The 18,900-nt window shown below is 47.9% G+C and overlaps 1 protein-coding gene across 1 annotated transcript in view; it reads left to right on the top strand.

The window, feature by feature from the left end:
• LOC146198445 (ADAMTS-like protein 4) overlaps positions 1 to 18,900 on the top strand; it is a 61,788-nt gene that overhangs the window by 9,433 nt on the left and 33,455 nt on the right. Inside the window, exon 2 of the mRNA XM_084593959.1 lies at positions 16,848 to 16,917. Within this exon, the coding sequence (XP_084450085.1) occupies positions 16,848 to 16,917 (70 nt within the window). The remainder of the gene's footprint in view (positions 1 to 16,847; positions 16,918 to 18,900) is intronic.

Raw genomic sequence — 18,900 nt, 5'->3', positions numbered from 1 at the left:
ATCAGTTATCAGCCAAAAACTCTGCCGCTCCCTCCGAAAAGTGACTACGCCTCTCGAGGGACTATCGCTTCGTACCGCATCCGCTCACAGTATACAGCCGACAGCTATCTGCACTGCTCGCGTCGTCATTGCTGCAGCCTTGTACATCATCGAATTCGTCGTTCTCCCCACATGTTCTCATGACGTCATTCTCGGCTGGGATTTCCTGTCCCAGCATCATGCTATCATTGACTGCGCCAGTCCTCAAGTAGAGCTCATTGAATCGAGTGATGCACCGTCTGATGCCCTGTTCCACGAGCCGTGTCCTCGTTTTGCGACCAAACTCCTCGTAGCTCATGACACAACCATCCCACCCGGAAGCGCTGTTCTGGTTCCCCTCACTGCCTCTTTTACCACCGCCGCGACAGTCCTCTTTGTGCCCTCTAACGTTGTCTGCCGCCGCCGCCACTTACCGCTGCCGTTTGCCGTCCTTGACATGAACAACGGCGCTAGCACACTTCTGGTAGCCAATCCTCTTGCGTCTCCCGCTATGTTGATCGAAGGGGAGTGCCTTGGCCGCATCGAGCCCGTGGACCATCTGTTCGCCTTTGATGATGTGTCATTCCCTGTTTGCCAAGTTGACGCCTTGACCCCAACTCGTGTGGCTTCCGATCCGCTACAGCGGGACCTTTTTGACCATTCTGTGGACAGCGCTCTAGAGCCGCGCCACCGCGAGCAACTTCTTGACCTTCTACACCAATTCCGCTCCTCCTTCGACATCCCGCAATCTTCCTTGGGCCGCACGACGACCATTTCTCACCTCATCGACACTGGCGCTCATCCACCTCTCCATCAGCGGCCGTATCGTGTGTCGCCGACTGAGCGCCGTGTTATTGCCCAACAAGTCGATGACATGCTCCAACGCGGAATAATTAGAGAATCCTGTAGCCCATGGTCGTCTCCTGTGGTCCTAGTTAAAAAGAAGGATGGCTCCATACGATTTTGTGTTGATTATCGCCGTCTCAACAAAATCACTCGTCGTGATGTGTACCCCCTCCCACGAATCGACGATGCCCTAGACTGCTTGCAAGGCGCAGAATTCTTTTCCTCACTCGATTTACGCTCCGGGTATTGGCAGGTGCCCATGGCAGAGGCGGATCGTCCTAAGACCGCCTTTATTACTCCAGACGGACTATACGAATTTAATGTTATGCCATTCGGACTCTGTAACGCCCCAGCCACATTTGAAAGAATGATGGACACTGTACTGCGCGGCCTGAAATGGAACATCTGTTTATGCTACCTTGATGATATCGTCGTCTTTTCAACCGACTTCCCGACCCACCTGACTCGACTTCGCCAGGTCTTCACCTGCCTAACCCGCGCCGGTCTTCAACTGAACCTCAAAAAGTGCCGCTTTGGTGCCCGCCAGCTCACAATACTCGGGCATGTTGTGTGTAAAGATGGAGTTCTGCCTGATCCTGAGAAGCTGCGCGCCGTCGCTGACTTTCCGAAACCGACCACTTTGAAACAACTGCGAAGCTTCGTGGGCCTCTGCTCGTACTTTCGTCGTTTTGTTCGGAATTTCGCAACCATCATAGCCCCCCTTACACAGCTCTTGAAAGGCACCCCTAACCTCGCCTCTTGGTCGCCAGCCTGCGATGATGCATTCGCGACACTGCGCAATGTTCTAACGTCACCGCCAATCCTTCGCCATTACGACCCTACTGCACCTACAGAACTTCACACCGATGCCAGTGGTGTCGGCCTCGGCGCCGTCCTCGCCCAGCGCAAGCCTGGCTTCTCCGAATACGTTGTCGCCTACGCCAGCCGTGCTCTCACCAAAGCCGAGTCCAACTACTCCGTTACCGAAAAGGAGTGCTTAGCAATCGTGTGGGCTGTAACGAAGTTCCGCCCTTACTTATACGGCCACTCCTTCGAGGTAGTTACAGATCATCACGCTCTCTGCTGGCTCGCGTATCTCAAGGATCCGTCTGGCCGTCTCGGGCGCTGGGCTCTCAGGCTTCAGGAATACGACATCCGTGTAGTGTACCGCTCTGGCCGCAAGCACTCTGACGCCGACGCTCTTTCTCGGTCACCGGTGTGCTCGCCTAACTCATCGTCCCCTCCTCAAACACTCTTGTCAGCACTCACCATTGAGGATATGCCTTTCGAGCAACGACAAGATCCTTGGGTTTCTAACCTGCTAGATATCCTTGGCACTACTTCCGCGGCTACGCATCCTCGGGCACTCCGCCGACAGGCCTCCCATTTCGCCATTCGGGAAGGCCTTCTCTACCGAAGGAACTACAACTCAGACGGCAGAACGTGGCTTCTTGTCATTCCGCGCCACCTCCGCTCCGAGGTTTGTGCCCACCATCATAGTGACCCGCAAAGCGCTCATGCCGGCGTCCTCAAAACATATGATCGAATTCGTCAAAGGTACTACTGGCGGGGAATGTACAATTTCGTACGTCGCTACATTCGCTCTTGTACCGCCTGTCAACAACGCAAGATTTCTCGCCACCCTGCTGGCCCTCTTCAGCCTTTACCGTGTCCAGCTCGCCCGTTTGATCGCGTGGGAATTGACCTCTATGGTCCGCTACCATGCAGTGCCGCTGGTAATCGATGGGTCATCGTCGCCGTCGACCACCTGACCCGTTACGCCGAGACTGCTGCACTTCCCGCGGCGACAGCTCGAGAGGTAGCCCATTTTCTTCTGCACCACTTCATTCTTCGACACGGCGCCCCCCGCGAGCTACTGAGTGATAGAGGTCGTGTCTTTCTTTCCGAAGTAGTCCAAGAGCTCCTGTCGTCTTGTAAATCGATACATCGAGCTACAACTGCGTACCACCCGCAAACAAATGGCCTCACGGAGCGCTTCAACCGTACGCTTGGGGACATGCTCGCAATGTATGTTACATCTGAATCTGGAAGCTCGAACTGGGACCAAGTACTGCCATTCGTAACGTTCGCGTACAACACTGCCACCCAAGCAACAACTGGTTTTTCGCCCTTCTGCCGTGAACCATCATGTACTCTGGACACAATTTTGCCATACCATCCAGATGCCTCTGAGTACAGTGCTTTGTCAGACATTGTACAGAAGGCCGAGGAATGCCGTCAGCTAGCTCGCACGTTTACCTCCAACACTCAAGGCTATCGCAAAGATCAGCATGATACCGATACTCCGGCTCCCACGTTCCAGGCCGACAGCTTCGTTTGGCTATGCGTTCCTGCCACCAACAAACTAGACACCAAATACCACGGACCTTATCGCGTCTTGGAACGCACATCCCCTGTGAACTACGTCATCGAGCCAGTCACCCCTTCTTCCGACCACCGCCGTCGCGGCCGCGAGATTGTCCACGTTAGCCGCCTCAAGCCATATTACAACCCTCTGGTCGTCTCTTCTCCCTGAGTCGCCAGGATGGCGACTTCTTCACGTGGGGGAAATGTAAAGAAGACAAAGAACGGAAAATGCTGCGGCATCGCCATCACCATCGCTTGGCTCCGGCGCCCATCTCTCGTGCTGAAGCTGTGCCCTGCGGCTGGCAATTCGACCCTGCTCTGCCCGAATTACTGGCAGCGCTAGACGTTCAAACGAACTATTAAATCCACATCGCAATATATAAAATGGCGTCTCTGGCGCCAAGGAGAGGAAGTCACTTACGGGAATAGCAATAGAAACGCAATCGCTAACTCATAGAAACCACGCGTATCGCTGACCAATCAGAATCATGCTTTTGACTACGCAGTCTAGCCCTGCTCATACGTGTTCCAACAGACAGAGTTGCTCAGTCATAAATACTTGGTTCCTACTAAACTGTGATAGTATATCTAATTAGTGTTGACGCGTATAGCAGTGAAAAGTGTGAAGTACTATAGGCAGCCCCTACTACTTTCCTCGTAATTTGTCTCAAACCCATAAGTACGCCTTGTGTGTCCGCTTCATCGCCAACCAGTTGCATAAATATCTCGGCCGCTCCCAAATTTTAAAAAAAGAATACTTTCGGAAGGTTTACATAAAATCTGATTAACAGAGAACCAGACTGTGGGACCGTGCGTACGAGAGAGAGAACATACGCATGCTAAAACTTTGTCCTTGTTTCAAGAAAACGCAACAATATCCTCCATGTCCAACGGCTGGCGATAGCTCATCTACTGCCAATGTTTGCTTTGGAACACGTCCTGAGAGATCAATTCCTCGTTGACAAGTGTATACGTGTGTCCGGCATACGCGGCCATGCATACGAGAGAAGGGAAATGCTGGGGGCAGCAGGCTGGGCCGCACGCCCGTACATCACGTCCGACGTGAAGAACGACGGGTGCCTCCACCTCTAGCGGCTCGCGTGCCGGCTCGTACAGGGAGGGAGCTGCCATTGAGCACCAACGGCGCACAGCCGAAGGCTGCGGTCACGCGGCGGCAGCGGCGGTGCGGCTGTCGTTCTGTAATTGCCTCACGACGCCCACGTAAAGAGCGTGGCGGGATTGGCCCGCTATTGCGGCTCGAGACAGACGCGGAAGGCGGCCCCCAGGATTGAGATGGCTCGAGTAGCGTAGGGCTACTATGCTGCAGCCTATACACCCCGCCGGGCTCTGAGCTGTTGCACCAAGCGGCTGCCGTCTTCATTTTCGGTATCACTTTGCGCGAGCAAAGAAAGCCCTTCGCCCGTTTAATTTGCCGCCTCGGTATCGCCCAAAAGACAGCTGGCTGGCTCGAGGCGCCTTGTGCGCGCATACACGCCTATATCCGTGTATGCTGTGGTAGCTGAACGCTTTGATCTTGGACAGAAGCGCCGGCGCCACCAGGTTTGTGTGCTGACAGAAGTGCCAAAGCCTGTAGGAAACGCATTAGTCTCGGTTTGCGGAGCCAGCTTTCTTTCCACGGAGGTATGTCCCCGTGATGTGGACATGCCTCCGCGTCGACAAGAACTTCCGAATGGCGGCGCCATCTGCGTCATTCGTGGCGAAATATTGCCTTCGGGAGAGGAGGGTGCTTGACTTTTGCGTTGGCTTCTAGATCCTGCAAGTGGGAAGAATCGTTTTGCATGCATATGCATCGGTGGCACAGCGGTGGGAGCTCGACGTGCGTGCATACATAACTGCCAGCAGAAAATGTGCACTCACGCATGCAGTGAAATTAAGGTAATAACATTTTCTGCATTAGTGCGAAGATCGTGTCTCGGAGGCCGCAAGAAATCTCAGAGGCAGCCAGTGCTCACAGCTAGCAAATGTCAGTCAACGACAATGAAGCTGCAAGGAAAGGTATAGAGCGCTGAAAATGACGCGCTCAATAGTTGGATGTTACTCTCTCTCTCTTTCGCTGCTTATATTCATCAGCCCGCCTTACCTCGTGCCAATGCATCTGCCTCCGTGGCGTGGCTTTTAGATCTGATCGCCTCTCCACGGTTCGTCCAGGGAACGTATTCTCATTAAGTAAAACATTTTGCGCAAAAAAAAAAAACACAAAGGACAAAGAAGAACACATCAGACGTTTGACGAGCGCTCGTCAAACGTGTTATGTGTTCTTCTTTGTCCTTTGTGTTTTTTTTGCGCAATTTTTTTTTACTTAATTGATCACCAACTAGCCCGGCAACATGCTCTCCTCAACGTATTCTCAGTTTGCGTCATTAAGAAGTGCCGTTTTCGCCCTGGCCTCCAGTCATCCTGATGGGTTGGAAATGCCAGAACCGGATGTCAGTTCGGTTGCCGCTACTTTCGGTCCCAGCGTTTACACTAGTCAGATGAGGGCGAAAACTACACTTCTAAAAACGATGCAAACTCAGAATACGGGCCCTGTCCAAGAACGCAGTGGTCCCTCTCGACGTTGTGTTCCGCATGACACGGTAAACATGTGAGCGTTCCGCAATAACCCGAGAAAATAAAAAAAGAAAAATTCGCACAGCTCTCGAGGATAGCACTGGGATAATTGACGTCTCCAGCTGTTTCGGTTTCCAGTCACGCAGTGTCTTCGCCTAGTAAGTGTGAACGCACGTCGCTTAGAACTCGTTACCTCGAACAGCTGTTCAGTGGAACAGCCATTCGGCAAACTCGGGGTAGAGAAAGCTATAGTAAAAAGGGCAGACATAACAGATGCATCCAAAAAAAAAAAAAAATGACGAGGAATCGGCGTCGCTTTGTGCGATATAGCGGTGGTGAATGCGCCGCTCGCCAATCTTCACCGGTGATTTATACGCACCTAGCGCATGCCTCAAACCATCCGTACAAAATTATTGAAGCTGACCCTTCCCCTCTCCCTACCCCACTTCACCGACTCCATCTACCTTACGTACGAAAACATCCGCACAGCTGGTAGTGGTCAAATTTCGCATAAAATCACTTTTTCTATACACCTGTTCCGTACCACGATTAATGGGAAGGGTTGATATCAATTTACAGTTATCTATTGTTAGGCAGTTAGCCCTAGTTTCTGGCTTTGTGTGTGCTTGTCTTATAGGTAACGGGCAGAACTAAACTATATCAAAGCAGGTTTGTGTTTTCCGCTCAATCGAAACACGATGAATCGGGTCTAAACGTAACACATTAATCTAGAGAGCAGCTTCAAATGGTCTTTATTCTAGCAATACTGTAGCGCAAAACAGACAAGATACACGAGAAGACCGAACAACACGAGCGCTAACTTCCAACAAAAGCTTATTACACACATGCAGCACATTTATACGTGTGTAATAAGATTTTGTTAGAAATTAGCGCTCTTGTTGTTCGGTCTTCTCGTGTGTCTTGTCTGTTTTGCGCTACAATATCGCTATGTTCAAGCACCAACAAGCCCAAAAAACTACGGTTTTTGTCTTTATTCTCTTTTTATTTATACATTCGCCAATCTTCACCAGTGATTTATGCGCACCCAGCACACGCCCCAAACCATCCGTACAGTTTTACGACGCAAAAGCTCATTAGCGATCAGGGCTCGCGGACGGTTTAGATTTAAGCTTTAGCAGTCTGTTTATTAAGCCTGCATGCATATCTTGTAAAGTCACCTTATATACCAAATCCAAAATGATATAATTAAATCAGCCGAGGAGGCAATACAGTAATCGACGGAATCGGAGGGACTGGCAATATCGACAGGAATTTTCGAAGTGCTGCCATTCGTATATATTCGAATTTTCGAAATATATTCCTGTAATCCCGAGGAAAGTTTCCCCATAGAGAATCGCCTCACTGGGTATTTCCTATTTCCTTCTTTTTTCCTGCTCAAAAGAAGAAGTTATGATATAAAAATCGCAGTGGCTGTGTCACTCATAGTCGACACCTGAACAGATGACGCGAGGGAAGAGAAAATTAGTATATTAATTATTTATTTATTTATTTATTAGTTAGTTATTATTATTTATCATTTAGGTATTAGTTAGTTAGTTGATTAGTTAGTTAGTTAGTTAGTTAGTTAGTTAGTTAGTTAGTTAGTTAGTTAGTTAGTTAGTTAGTTAGTTAGTTAGTTAGTTAGTTAGTTAGTTAGTTAGTTAGTTAGTTAGTTAGTTAGTTAGTTAGTTAGTTAGTTAGTTAGTTAGTTAGTTAGTTAGTTAGTTAGTTAGTTAGTTAGTTAGTTAGTTAGTTAGTTAGTTAGTTAGTTAGTTAGTTAGTTAGTTAGTATATTAAAGTGCTGCAGTAGGTGTGCACCTCTCGACAAGCATATCCGTATTCACAAGTAGAGAGTGCACGGAAGCCTGTGCGCAGTTTCTTTAGAGGCGCGCAGCGGGACCTATCTGTCTCATCCTGCAGCGCTCCCAAGACCGAAGCAAGCGACAAGGAGTCTCTAATCTTGACTCCCATCCAAGGAAATGCATGCAGAGTCGGCAAAGCGACACTGTAGCAAAATAGGAGAGAGGGGACGGGGAAGGGATGAATGGGAACAGCACGGCGTCGCGGACTGCGCTCACTCGAGCGTTAACAGGTGTGACACGACGCGTGGCTTAACGACGTGAGATGCAAAGTTATGGACGACTCCGAACGGCGAGCTGTCGAAGCTGCCAAAGCTAACGGAAAGTTTCCCTCCATTGAAGCACGTTGGCTTAGAGGAGGGATGGCCTTCCATTGTTCACTCTTCTTAACCACCTTCCTCCTTTTCTTTTTCTATTTATATCTTCTTGCTCTGCATGCATGAGTCATTTAAACCGGTGCCAGTAGCCGGATATAGGCATCGGCAGAAGTCTGTATTCAGTTCTTGGATCAAACATTTTCTTTCGCCTCCAGTAAGTAACTGCATTGAATTGACCAATTACATGGCATTGCTGCATTACAGCAGTTTACTCAAAAGAGGGCATATTTAGCACATTGAGTGATTTTCAACCTTCCAAAAGTTAGGGGCCATACAGAAAAGCAGCACATATTGTCACTGACAAACGTGCCACACGGCAGAACAACACAGCTGGCCTTTAAAGAGGTGAAGTTCGAGAGAGAGAGAGAGAGAGGTGAAGATGCTCGGCTGCCGGCCACGTGCCAAAATATGGTTCGGCCACATGGTGGCGCCAGAAGAGGGATAGCAGTGTGGCAATATTTTAATATTTTGGATTAGTGGGTTCTACTAATGTTCGCGCTTTGAATTTTCTTATTCCAACGAAGATCAGTGAAAGCAATCAAAACGGACAAGTCATAAAAAATAACAACCAGGAACTTTGGTGTCAGCCTTGTCCTTATTAACAACGTGAAAAACAACGTGGCGCGTTGTTTTTCTTTCTACTTTGTATTTTATCTTTCGTCTTAAACTGATTAGAGGTCTAAATCTGGGCAATAGCAAAACCAAAATTTTTAAAATATCTCCAACGCTTTCCTTGGCCTCGCCAACTGTTGGTTTCTTTTACACACACACACACACACACACACACGCACACACACACACACACACACACACACACACACACACACACACACACACACACTCACACACGCACGCACGCACACACGCACGCACACACACACACACGCACACACACACTCACACACACACGCACGCACACACGCACGCACGCACGCACACACACACACACACGCACGCACGCACGCACGCACACACACACACACACACACACACGCACGCACGCACGCACGCACACACACACGCACGCACGCACGCACACACACACACGCACACACACACACACTCACACACACTCACACACACACACAAACTCACACACGCACGCACGCACGCACACACACACGCACGCACGCACACACACACGCACGCACACACACACGCACACACTCACACACACACACACACACACACACACACACACACACACACACACACACACACACACACACACACACACACACACTCACACACGCACGCACGCGCGCACGCACACACACACACTCACACACACACACACGCACGCACACACATACACACACACACACGCACGCACGCACGCACGCACGCATACACACACACACACACAAATACGCGCGCGCGCACGCACGCACGCATACACACGCATATATATATATATATATATATATATATATATATATATATATATATATATATATATATATATATATATACCGCTCAATTTACCCACCTCTCTCTCTCTCTCATATATATATATATATATATATATGAGAGAGAGAGAGAGGTGGGTAAATTGAGCGGTTACTCCTGTGCGAAGGGAAACATGCTGTGCAATACTCGCCGCTACGGTGGAAAATCAGGGAAAGGCAAATTTTAGAAACGCACGTTCGTTAAGAAACCGAAAATATTACTCGAATGAGGGTATTTCAGTTAATTCAAAAGTATTATTAGGAATAGTTTCTAATCGAAAAATAGTTTCACTTATATCCAATTTGGTTGAACACGAAACCATTCCCGACGGCAAGCTTGGTTATGGGTGCTCACAACAGTAGATTTAGAATGAATGAGAAGAATTAACCTATTCGAGTCCCTCTTTATTCTTCTTTAACTATTTTGTTTTCCGTCTGCAACCTGGTGTGGACAATTAAGGGTCAAAGCAGTTACCTAATATTTCGTGGAGAATTTGTTTTTTTTTTTTCAATTGCACACCTTTGGCGCTGACATGTTAACGGTACATGTTGAAAGGATTTTTTAGTGAGAAAGTGAAAGGAAAGCAAGGAGGTTAACTAGAAGAATGTTGGCTACCATCTGCACAGGAGGAAATGGAAGGTGGGGTTGTCATGCTCGGGGTACTTAGCGGAGGGCTCGCGATAATTTTGATAACCCAAGTATATGTTGACATGAACCCATATATAGATTCTACAGCATGGGGTTCATGTGTGAAGAAGAAAGTTATATAATGCATCCATATTTTTAGACCGAGATACCCGCCTTCAATACATCTCTCTTCCAGGCGGCCATGTCAACCTCTTGCTTCTTGTAATGTTTTCGACGTTAAAGCCTTGAAGAGAACAATCTGATGGCACGCGTACCCACAGGCGCATCGACGTGCCTTCCATCCACATTTCTTGTTGGAGGACGCTGACCGCGTTATCGGAGCAGAGAGCGGCGAAGCTTCTCTCCAGAAAATACACGGGGCGCACTGGGAAGGGTTCCTAAAAGCGTCGATGGTTCCGTACTCCCGAGAAGCTCGTTAAGACGGCAGCCAAGTGGCCCGCCTGATAGATGGATGGATGGACAGGGGCAAAAACACGCCGCCGTCATGTTGGCAACACAGGCGGTGGGCGCGGTCCTCACCGCTTTGGAGGCGTGGGGTTCACCGCATCGCGACGCATATATCCGCACATACACACATGCAACAGCCTGTGCGGAAGGCTCGCGGTGTGGGCGTTCGTGGTTCCCGAAATAAAACGCATGCCGATCCCACCGAAGATCGAGGAACGCCGCGCGGGACAGCAGGTGCCCGACCTTGTTTTCGTAGCCGAAGAGGTGCGGTGTAGCTGCCGGCGGGTAACTGTTGAACCGTTAACGGAGGTCTAACGTGCGCGGGGGTTTGTGCGCTTGTGGCGTAACGCAAGTGGCGTCTTTGCTGAGGTTGCTGGAGCCACTGATCGAAGAAGCTGACTCAACTTTCAACCGTACTGCCGTTTTTCGAGGTTGCTCCATCGAAGTGCCAAACTTTCTGGGGACCAATTCTGGAAAAGTGTTTTTGAATGAAATTTGTGCACAAATTGCGACTGCGTCATAATGATCCATAGTGATCCACAGATCCTCCGTCTGAACATTTGTAGTTTTTGCTATCTATTGCCAAAAATATAAAACACCATCGATTGTATATGTTAGTCTTAAATACGGGTTACAAACCGGCAATAAATTTAAAAAGCGAAATTTTCGCCATGCATCGCAAGCTTAAACCATTCCCATCAATAGCGTCTCACAATATCAAAGAGTTTCGTCGCAATTAAAAGGCAATGTTTTAATTTAAAGTTACATTAATAAAGAAATGAATCCACGGTAGTGTACGTGCAGATCCACTCGTCTCCTCTTATACAATCACTGCCCGCTGATGCTGAATTGAGGCAAGCTGCTCTTGTAAACAGAATGGTGGTATTAGTAGCGGCTTGTCAGCTAGACGTGGACACTGTTTCCCTTAATTCGCCTCTTCAGCCGCACAGTTGGGGGTGCTTACCCCTGGGTAGAGGCATTGTTTTGAGCGTGTTATAAAACCATGCAACAGTGTGGCGCAGAATGAAACTTAAAATATATATATATATATATATATATATATATATATATATATATATATATATATATATATATATATATATATATATATATATATATATCAAATTCATCAGCAGTATCGGAGAGCTTATTTTGATCATGCGTTCAGGCAGATTGTCGCGCATCCAGATCTTTGCGATAATAGAAAGATTTAGCTTACCGTGATCCGCGATCCGCCACCGTGACCCGCTACTGTGCGTGGGCGGGGCGCACAAGCTGATTGGTCCCGACGTGGCAGGTCTATGTGCCGACATTCAGTATGTGGCGCCATCTATCGGCGTCAAGGGGATCTGGGCATGCGCAGTGGAACGCGCGGTGGCGGATCACGGTAGCGGATTGCGGATCACGATAAGCTAAAACTTTGAAATGAAGCGCGTGATGCGCATTTTCCTCGTGCAGGGGAGACGGCAAGTGTGCGATTTCAATATATACGTTGCATGAGTGTCACGCCCTAGAGAAGCGATTTCGGGTATAGGCAGTCCACTGTGGACCCGGAGAATTTGTTTGCGCCCTTTATGCACGTCGCGATTCATCGCGCTAAGCTCAGAAGTTCCCGTGTATTTCGGCAGTCGCATGCTGCAAAGCTGCCGTCGACAGTAGCGCAATCAACGAGAGTCGGTTCATGATGATGTAGAGGCCTGTCTCAGAAATTTTCAACATATGGTCGAGGTTCGTGTCTCGCCCACGCCCCAGGAAGTCATTTAATCTGATAGCATTAAAATTGTCACACTGAAACCCCTTAGCTGGACGCAATGAAATTCCTTCATTGGGTGAGAAGGTTGTGACGTCACGCTTCGCTTTTTAAGCCCTTCTGTCCTAGGTCGTCTCTCTTTTTCCTGTGCTCATTTATTGGCGCGCTTCTTAAACGTGACGGCCACGTGGCCTCGTGCGAGTAATTCAAGCACACCACGGCTATCTCGCAGTACAGCAGTGATGACGTTACTACCCATTTCCTCATTGGCCCAAAAGATCTCGACGTCATTCCGCTACCATTGCGTAGTGCATCTCAAGAAATAAAAACAATTACACTGAAAAGAGAAACGGTCGAGTCCGGACTGGAACCGCTTCCCCTTGGGTCATGAGCAGGACGCACAGAAGATTTCGTTCAGAAGAATAGTTAAGAGGCCACGTGCGACGACCTCATAGGCGCAGAGTAGGTAACAGCACACCACATCAAAACTTAGTTAATTAACGTCATCAATTACTCACTTTCTCTGAAAAGAAATGCTGTCACATTGTGGTCGTTTTATTTTCTTCCCAATTTTATTCCTGTCGTTCGGGCTTATTTAGTTGACTACCCTTCGGCTATCCGGCCTACATCTAACTGTCATTCTTGACCCATCCGTCAGCCATTTATCGACCTACGAAATTAAAGCTCTTGTAGATAACATGCACTTTACAAACGTGCTTCCTGTCTGAAAAGCAGCATGGTTCACTAAATAATTAAAGTTAATTGATCTGAAATTTTGAAGATATTTTCGCGTCGAGCTCAGGCACAAATGTCGGCCGTCCTGCCCGCCCGCTATGTTGTGCAAAGGGAGCAGATGACAAGCTATTGGGGTCAAAACTTAGTTTTGGGTCATTTTATTCTGTGTCTCGCAGCCAACACATTGTTGCACTGATGCAAATTCGAAATTAACCTGTGCAGGAATCACCTTACTTTTCATTTAGACATGATTCCGCGCAACCTCAAACAGGGAACGCAGAATAAGAAGCTGACGCTACACGTCACGAACCTGTCAATTTAACCGTCTATTTGACCTTTGGTGATATGCAGGTGACATCGTTCGCAGTGACGTTCCCGTTACCAGGACTGCTACAAAATGAACGATGGCTACACGTGCCGTCTCCGCCTTGTGTCTCCAGCACACGCGCGCTGCCGGCGGTCCTTCGGAACTTCCGCTTCTTCGTCAGCTCGGACGCGCGCCTCCGTTTTGACGTGAAGGGACGCGAAGAGCTGTAGGCACCGTTATAGAGCGGCCTATCATCTATAGATAGGGACCACGTCCGTCCGAGCGCGCGCCACACGCCGGCCCTGGGTGCGCGAGCTCATTAAAGGCCTCCGCTCGAACTTACTACAAAAACGCTCGCGAAGGTTCTCAAAATAAACGACTTCTTTCACGCTGCCCGTAAACAAGCAGCTTCTGCCATCCGCTCGCCCGCGGTTTCGCCCCGTGTGTAGAGAACACGTATGCATTCTACGTCCTGTGAGGCCAGCGGGCGTCTTGCATGGGAGACTGCGCGCGAGGAAGGCACTTTGTAGCGGCGCGTATCACGACACCCGTGGTCTTGGTGTGGGAGTTTGGCTTTTGCTGAAAGCAGCGTTATTACGGCTGCGGCTCTTCATGGCAGTTTGCTCGCAGAAGCGTTTGGATTATGGTCGTGAACACAACTTGGGTTTGCCATGCGTTGCTTCGACAGGGCTGAATTTCAAGGTATACACTTACGGCTGTTGTTTCGTCGAGAGGTGCCATTTGGCTCGCAGAAGTTTCGTTGACCGCTGGGGTTCACCTATGCCCATAAAGGCACAATTTAAGGCCCAGTTTTAAGCGATACGTGCAATCCACAACTGGCGTCGAGACTCGAATTCCCAATTTAGGCCTGGTATATTGCGGGTGCGCAACGTTCATTGACTGACTTCTTTAAAATAGCGTAGGCGTCTGCATTCTCCTAATGAAAAACAAAAATTCCTATGAGGCAATAACCTGACACAATATCATACAAATCGCATAGTCTCTCATACAGTGGCATCATTATCGCAAAAATATCTTTCATAATTTATGATAATGCGCGAGATTCTGCATGCGATATCTATGCGATTTGTTTGGGGAAAATGTGAGATTATTGCAGCATAGAACTTTTTTTTTTTCGCTAGGGTCTGAATAATTTCGCTTGGCATCGAGACAATTCTTGCGCCGAAGCCATCATACGTGCACTCTCCTCTCTTCTCTCTCTCTCTCTGCCTTCCTTGTCTTTCTCTCCCTACTCCCTTCATCCCTTTCATCACGTAAAGTACCTGCTAAGAGAGACGTAAGAAGTGAGCCAGCAGGCAGTTATAACTTGACCATGAGCCTGACTTTCTGCATGCACTGCGCATATGTCTTGTACTGTAGGAAGTTGGTTGGTTTGGTTGGTTTGTGGGGTTTAACGTCCCAAAGCGACTCAGGCTATGAGAGACGCCGTAGTGGAGGACTCCGGAAATTTCGACCACCTGGGGTTCTTTAACGTGCACTGACATCGCAGAGCACACGGGCGCCTTGCTTTTCGCCTCCACAGAAAAAAACGGAAAAAAAGCGCCGTGAAGAGCCGAGCCCGTGGGGCCGTTTAGCGCAACGTTAAGAACACGTGACTCAATTGAGACTACATGAAGCCGAAGGTATCGACGCCCATGGGCTTTCAAGCACGTGTATGCTCTCATAATTCGGTGTTCCTAACTTGTTTTCACCTTGCTCAAGTATATATCTTGAACGCGATTGGTTTAATTTGATATTCAAGACTGTATTTAGTGTCTTCTTCGTTGTATATTTAGTGTGCTGATTTTTCATTTGTTCCCTTCTTTTATTTTTTCCTCTTGAGTGTTCATTTCGTGGCAGTCATATTTTTACTTTCTTTAAGTACCCAGCCAGAAGTCTATACTTATGATGCATACTCTGAGACCGTCGTGTGTATATTACCATAATTACAGCCTCGGTGAATGATAAATTACTTTGGGTCATTTAGAACAACCCCAAAGGACCCTGCGGCGAAGCTCGCCTTCTGGAGTGCAGTTACACAGTGCACACTGCTGAAGCTGTTCAAAGCCATTCAGGTCCTCAGTCTCATCGGCGTCTTTTCGCCGTTCCTTTCTCTCTACATGGCCTGAAACCACGCGAAGGAAGTTGCCGTCAAGTTTCTTAGCCGAAAAGCGGGTCGCTGTGAAAAATTGTGCGCCCGTGCCGGAGGTTGAATGGTAGGGCGCTTTCCGAAGCCATTTTGTGGGCCAAGGACCACGGCCGCGTGGTTGCCGCCCGTTGAGAGCAGTGCCGAGGTCACGAGGGGGATCGAATATTGCCCCTCTTGGCCTGTAACACGAAACAATCGCATTATTTGTTCGCATCCCACCGCATGGTGATCTCTTTGTATTTTGCTTCACGCCACCTTTCAGGCAGAAGAGATGCTTCAAGATACGCAGGCAATCTAAAGGGTGTCTAGCCGATGACATATGTAGCTCCTGCGGGAGACGTTTCATTTTGAAGCAAAATTCCTGAGACAGTGCATCGAGAATCGGCATGTGGCAGTCCGCAGCAGGGCCACCGTGGCCACATTTATTGGCCGGAAAACTCCGGCGCCAAAGAAAAGGCTTGCATGTAGTGTTACATCGCACGTATTTCCTCCTCTTAGAAGTGGCTTAATGAAGCTAATGCGCTTTAATAAAGAGACAGCGCACCGAATGCGGCTGAGTGCACAGACTGTCCTGACTTCCCCAACTACTCTGCTTCAATAGAGTAACCGACACTAATTTATGTACTGAAGCACCCATGCGAGGGTATATCAGTAGATAATGGTGTCGCATATCATTAGGAAGCACGAACACTCATTTAACGTATTATCCGTGCTTTGCATGAAACCTACCTGTCGGCAATGTGGGTGAAGCTCATGGCAGCGAGTACAGCAGTACTACCTTAGTGTAGAGAAGGACCACCATTTCAGTTACTCTGCTGATTGGTGAGCACCGTGATTAATGCATTTTACGCTCTAGGAACTTTGAAAACTATTAAGCAGCAAGCTTAAGAGACCTTATAAGCACTGTTGCTTTTGAGCGCCAACACGTATTCCTAACGGCCTTGTAGTCCCGTACAAACGAGTATTACTACAGAACTACTATGCTAATTGTAAAGAGTGGCCAAACTAACGCTATTTATTAATAAACAACTGCAATATAATACAAACAGTTCTAGAGACTTCCAATTCGTAATGCAGATGAATTTTGTCTCGTATGAAGCAGAATGTATCGGAAATTCACTTCACGAATACATATTCACATCAGAGTCTGCTGCAAATGAGTTCATCGCGCGCATTTGGCGCCGCTTCAGAAGGGCCGACCAGGCGCGCGAATGAACTCGTGTTTTCGACAAGGAAGAAGGTTCGCTAATGCGGTTTCCCTGTCACGAGCATTCCGACGCCAAAATGCTCTTGACCCTAATTTCACGCATGTTGCGTTTCACAGGTGGTGCCTTCTGCTTGGACTCTGCTGGAGGATTTCACCGCTGTCCCCCGACGAGATTGAGCAAGCGCCGGTAAGCTCCCTTTTACTTGCATAAGCCGCCTACGAGCCCTAAACGGGGCACGCGTGGTGCCTTTCTCTGCGCGTACCGATAGTTCACGTGACCTGGAAGTTCCGCGCATCGAATGCCTTTGAGCTGTGTGCGTGGGTCAGAAGCACGAGACAAAGGCGTGAGTGCTCGCGGAAGGCCCCACCTGGAGCCTTTTCTGCTGCCGCATTCCGACTGCAAGCAGCGGCTGTTATTTGCTTGTCATGGCCTTTATATCGGTGATCTTTTTAACCGCTAGCTCTATGAATGCGAAAGCATTATTTCGCTGTGTTCACAAATTTCTGTCCGCAGACCATGTGCGCAGACCGTGTCCGCAGGCTGTGTCCGCAGAACGTGTCCGCAGCAGTTGTAACTGAGAAGGGGTGTCAATCGATAGAGGGTGGCGTAATGTTGTGTCCGAAAAATAATTAGGCCAATAAGTTAATTATGGAGTTAATTAGAATAACTGGTTAAAGGAAAGGCACAGTATCTGCCACACTTGTTGAGTAGACATCTGAACCGCGCCTTAAGGGAAGGAATGAAGGTGGGAGTGAAAGCGGAAAGAGAGAAAGGGGTGTTGTAGTGGATATGACGTCAAGGATTTGACGTCACGCAGGCGGAAATAGAACCGAAAAAAAAAGGGCATAGGAAGGGATTGGCGCGCAATTTGAAACTACCAAAGACTAAAATGGCTTAGCAAGAAGTGAATTAATGTGAGGTATAGGATGTGGCGTTACGCATTCGAAAGTAGGGCCGAAGAAAGGCATAGAGAGGGATTGGCGCGCAATTTGAAAGTACCAAAGACTAAAATGGGCAAACAAGAAGTGAATTAAGCAACTAGAAGCAATCAACAGCAGCATCCGTGCTTTCGCATTACTCCAATGCAGATTCTGCAGTGCTCTTTAATTTTTTTTTTAAACCTTGCGAGAGATCAGTCGGTATCGATTGTGCAGATAGATTGCACGGCAAGGTGGACATAATATAATATCTATGTTAAAGCATAATAATTACGCGGGTATCTCACTAAAATTACCCAGTCAGCCTCTTCTCTTTTTTTTTTTTTTTTCTTTTCAAGGCGCAAATATTAACTGCAAAATGGAAGGCCTTCAATATCGAAGGTTTTTCTCCTTAATTTTTCTTAATCGACAGTAACCTAGTTCGAAATGTCGAAAGCCAAAGATGCGCATTTGAAAACTATTTGCATGGATTGGATAGCCGACATCCAATCGGTTAATAAAAAAGATATATATTTCACACAATATTTGTGGAAATAGAATTTTCGCTGTTCGATACTTCGAACTGCATTGCTAAGGAAATTTGAAGGAGGTACTCACCTTTCATATTGACCGTCTTCCATTTTTGCAGTATATGATTGCCCCATGATAAAAAAAAAATAAAAAGGTGATTTGTTAATTTAATTAATCACGTAATCATTCTGTTCAGCTCAATTCACCCGGTAAAATGAGCCTTAGACGTTCGCATGCATAACAGCGATTGCAGTGGTTAATTTCGTTTCTCTTATCGCGGCCATCGAATTTAGCCTAATGTTTATTTACTCAACAGTCGCAGTCTTATATAAGCTCTTAACAAGTCAACCTATTTGTCCTGCATTTAAAACAAACTTTTTTTTTTTTCGCATTCTTAACCGCGTACAGGAATTCGTACGGGAAAAAGAACGCATAGCTCACATAGATTCCTGTTTCTAAATTGTCTTCAGATGTCCCATGCCAGAAATATCAAGTCAAGCATTCAAGCACACGTTCCTTTGTACCCGAATCAAGTTTTTCTGCATGTGTGTATATGGCAGCGTCGATGCCATAAGTTCATTAAGAGTGGTTTCGCCAACGCTGTTCGATTACGTTTCAAGTGACGTTTCACGTTTCATGTCCGCCGCAATAGTGGGTGGTGACGCCGGTTAACACGCTGAAGAATAAGTAGCGTCCAAAACCAATACACTCGACAAATAAA

This window comes from Amblyomma maculatum, chromosome 2 (assembly GCF_055883805.1).
Source record: "Amblyomma maculatum isolate TAMU_Amacu chromosome 2, ASM5588380v1, whole genome shotgun sequence".
NCBI classification, from domain to species: domain Eukaryota; kingdom Metazoa; phylum Arthropoda; class Arachnida; order Ixodida; family Ixodidae; genus Amblyomma; species Amblyomma maculatum.
This window is presented reverse-complemented; position numbering and strand designations above follow the sequence as displayed.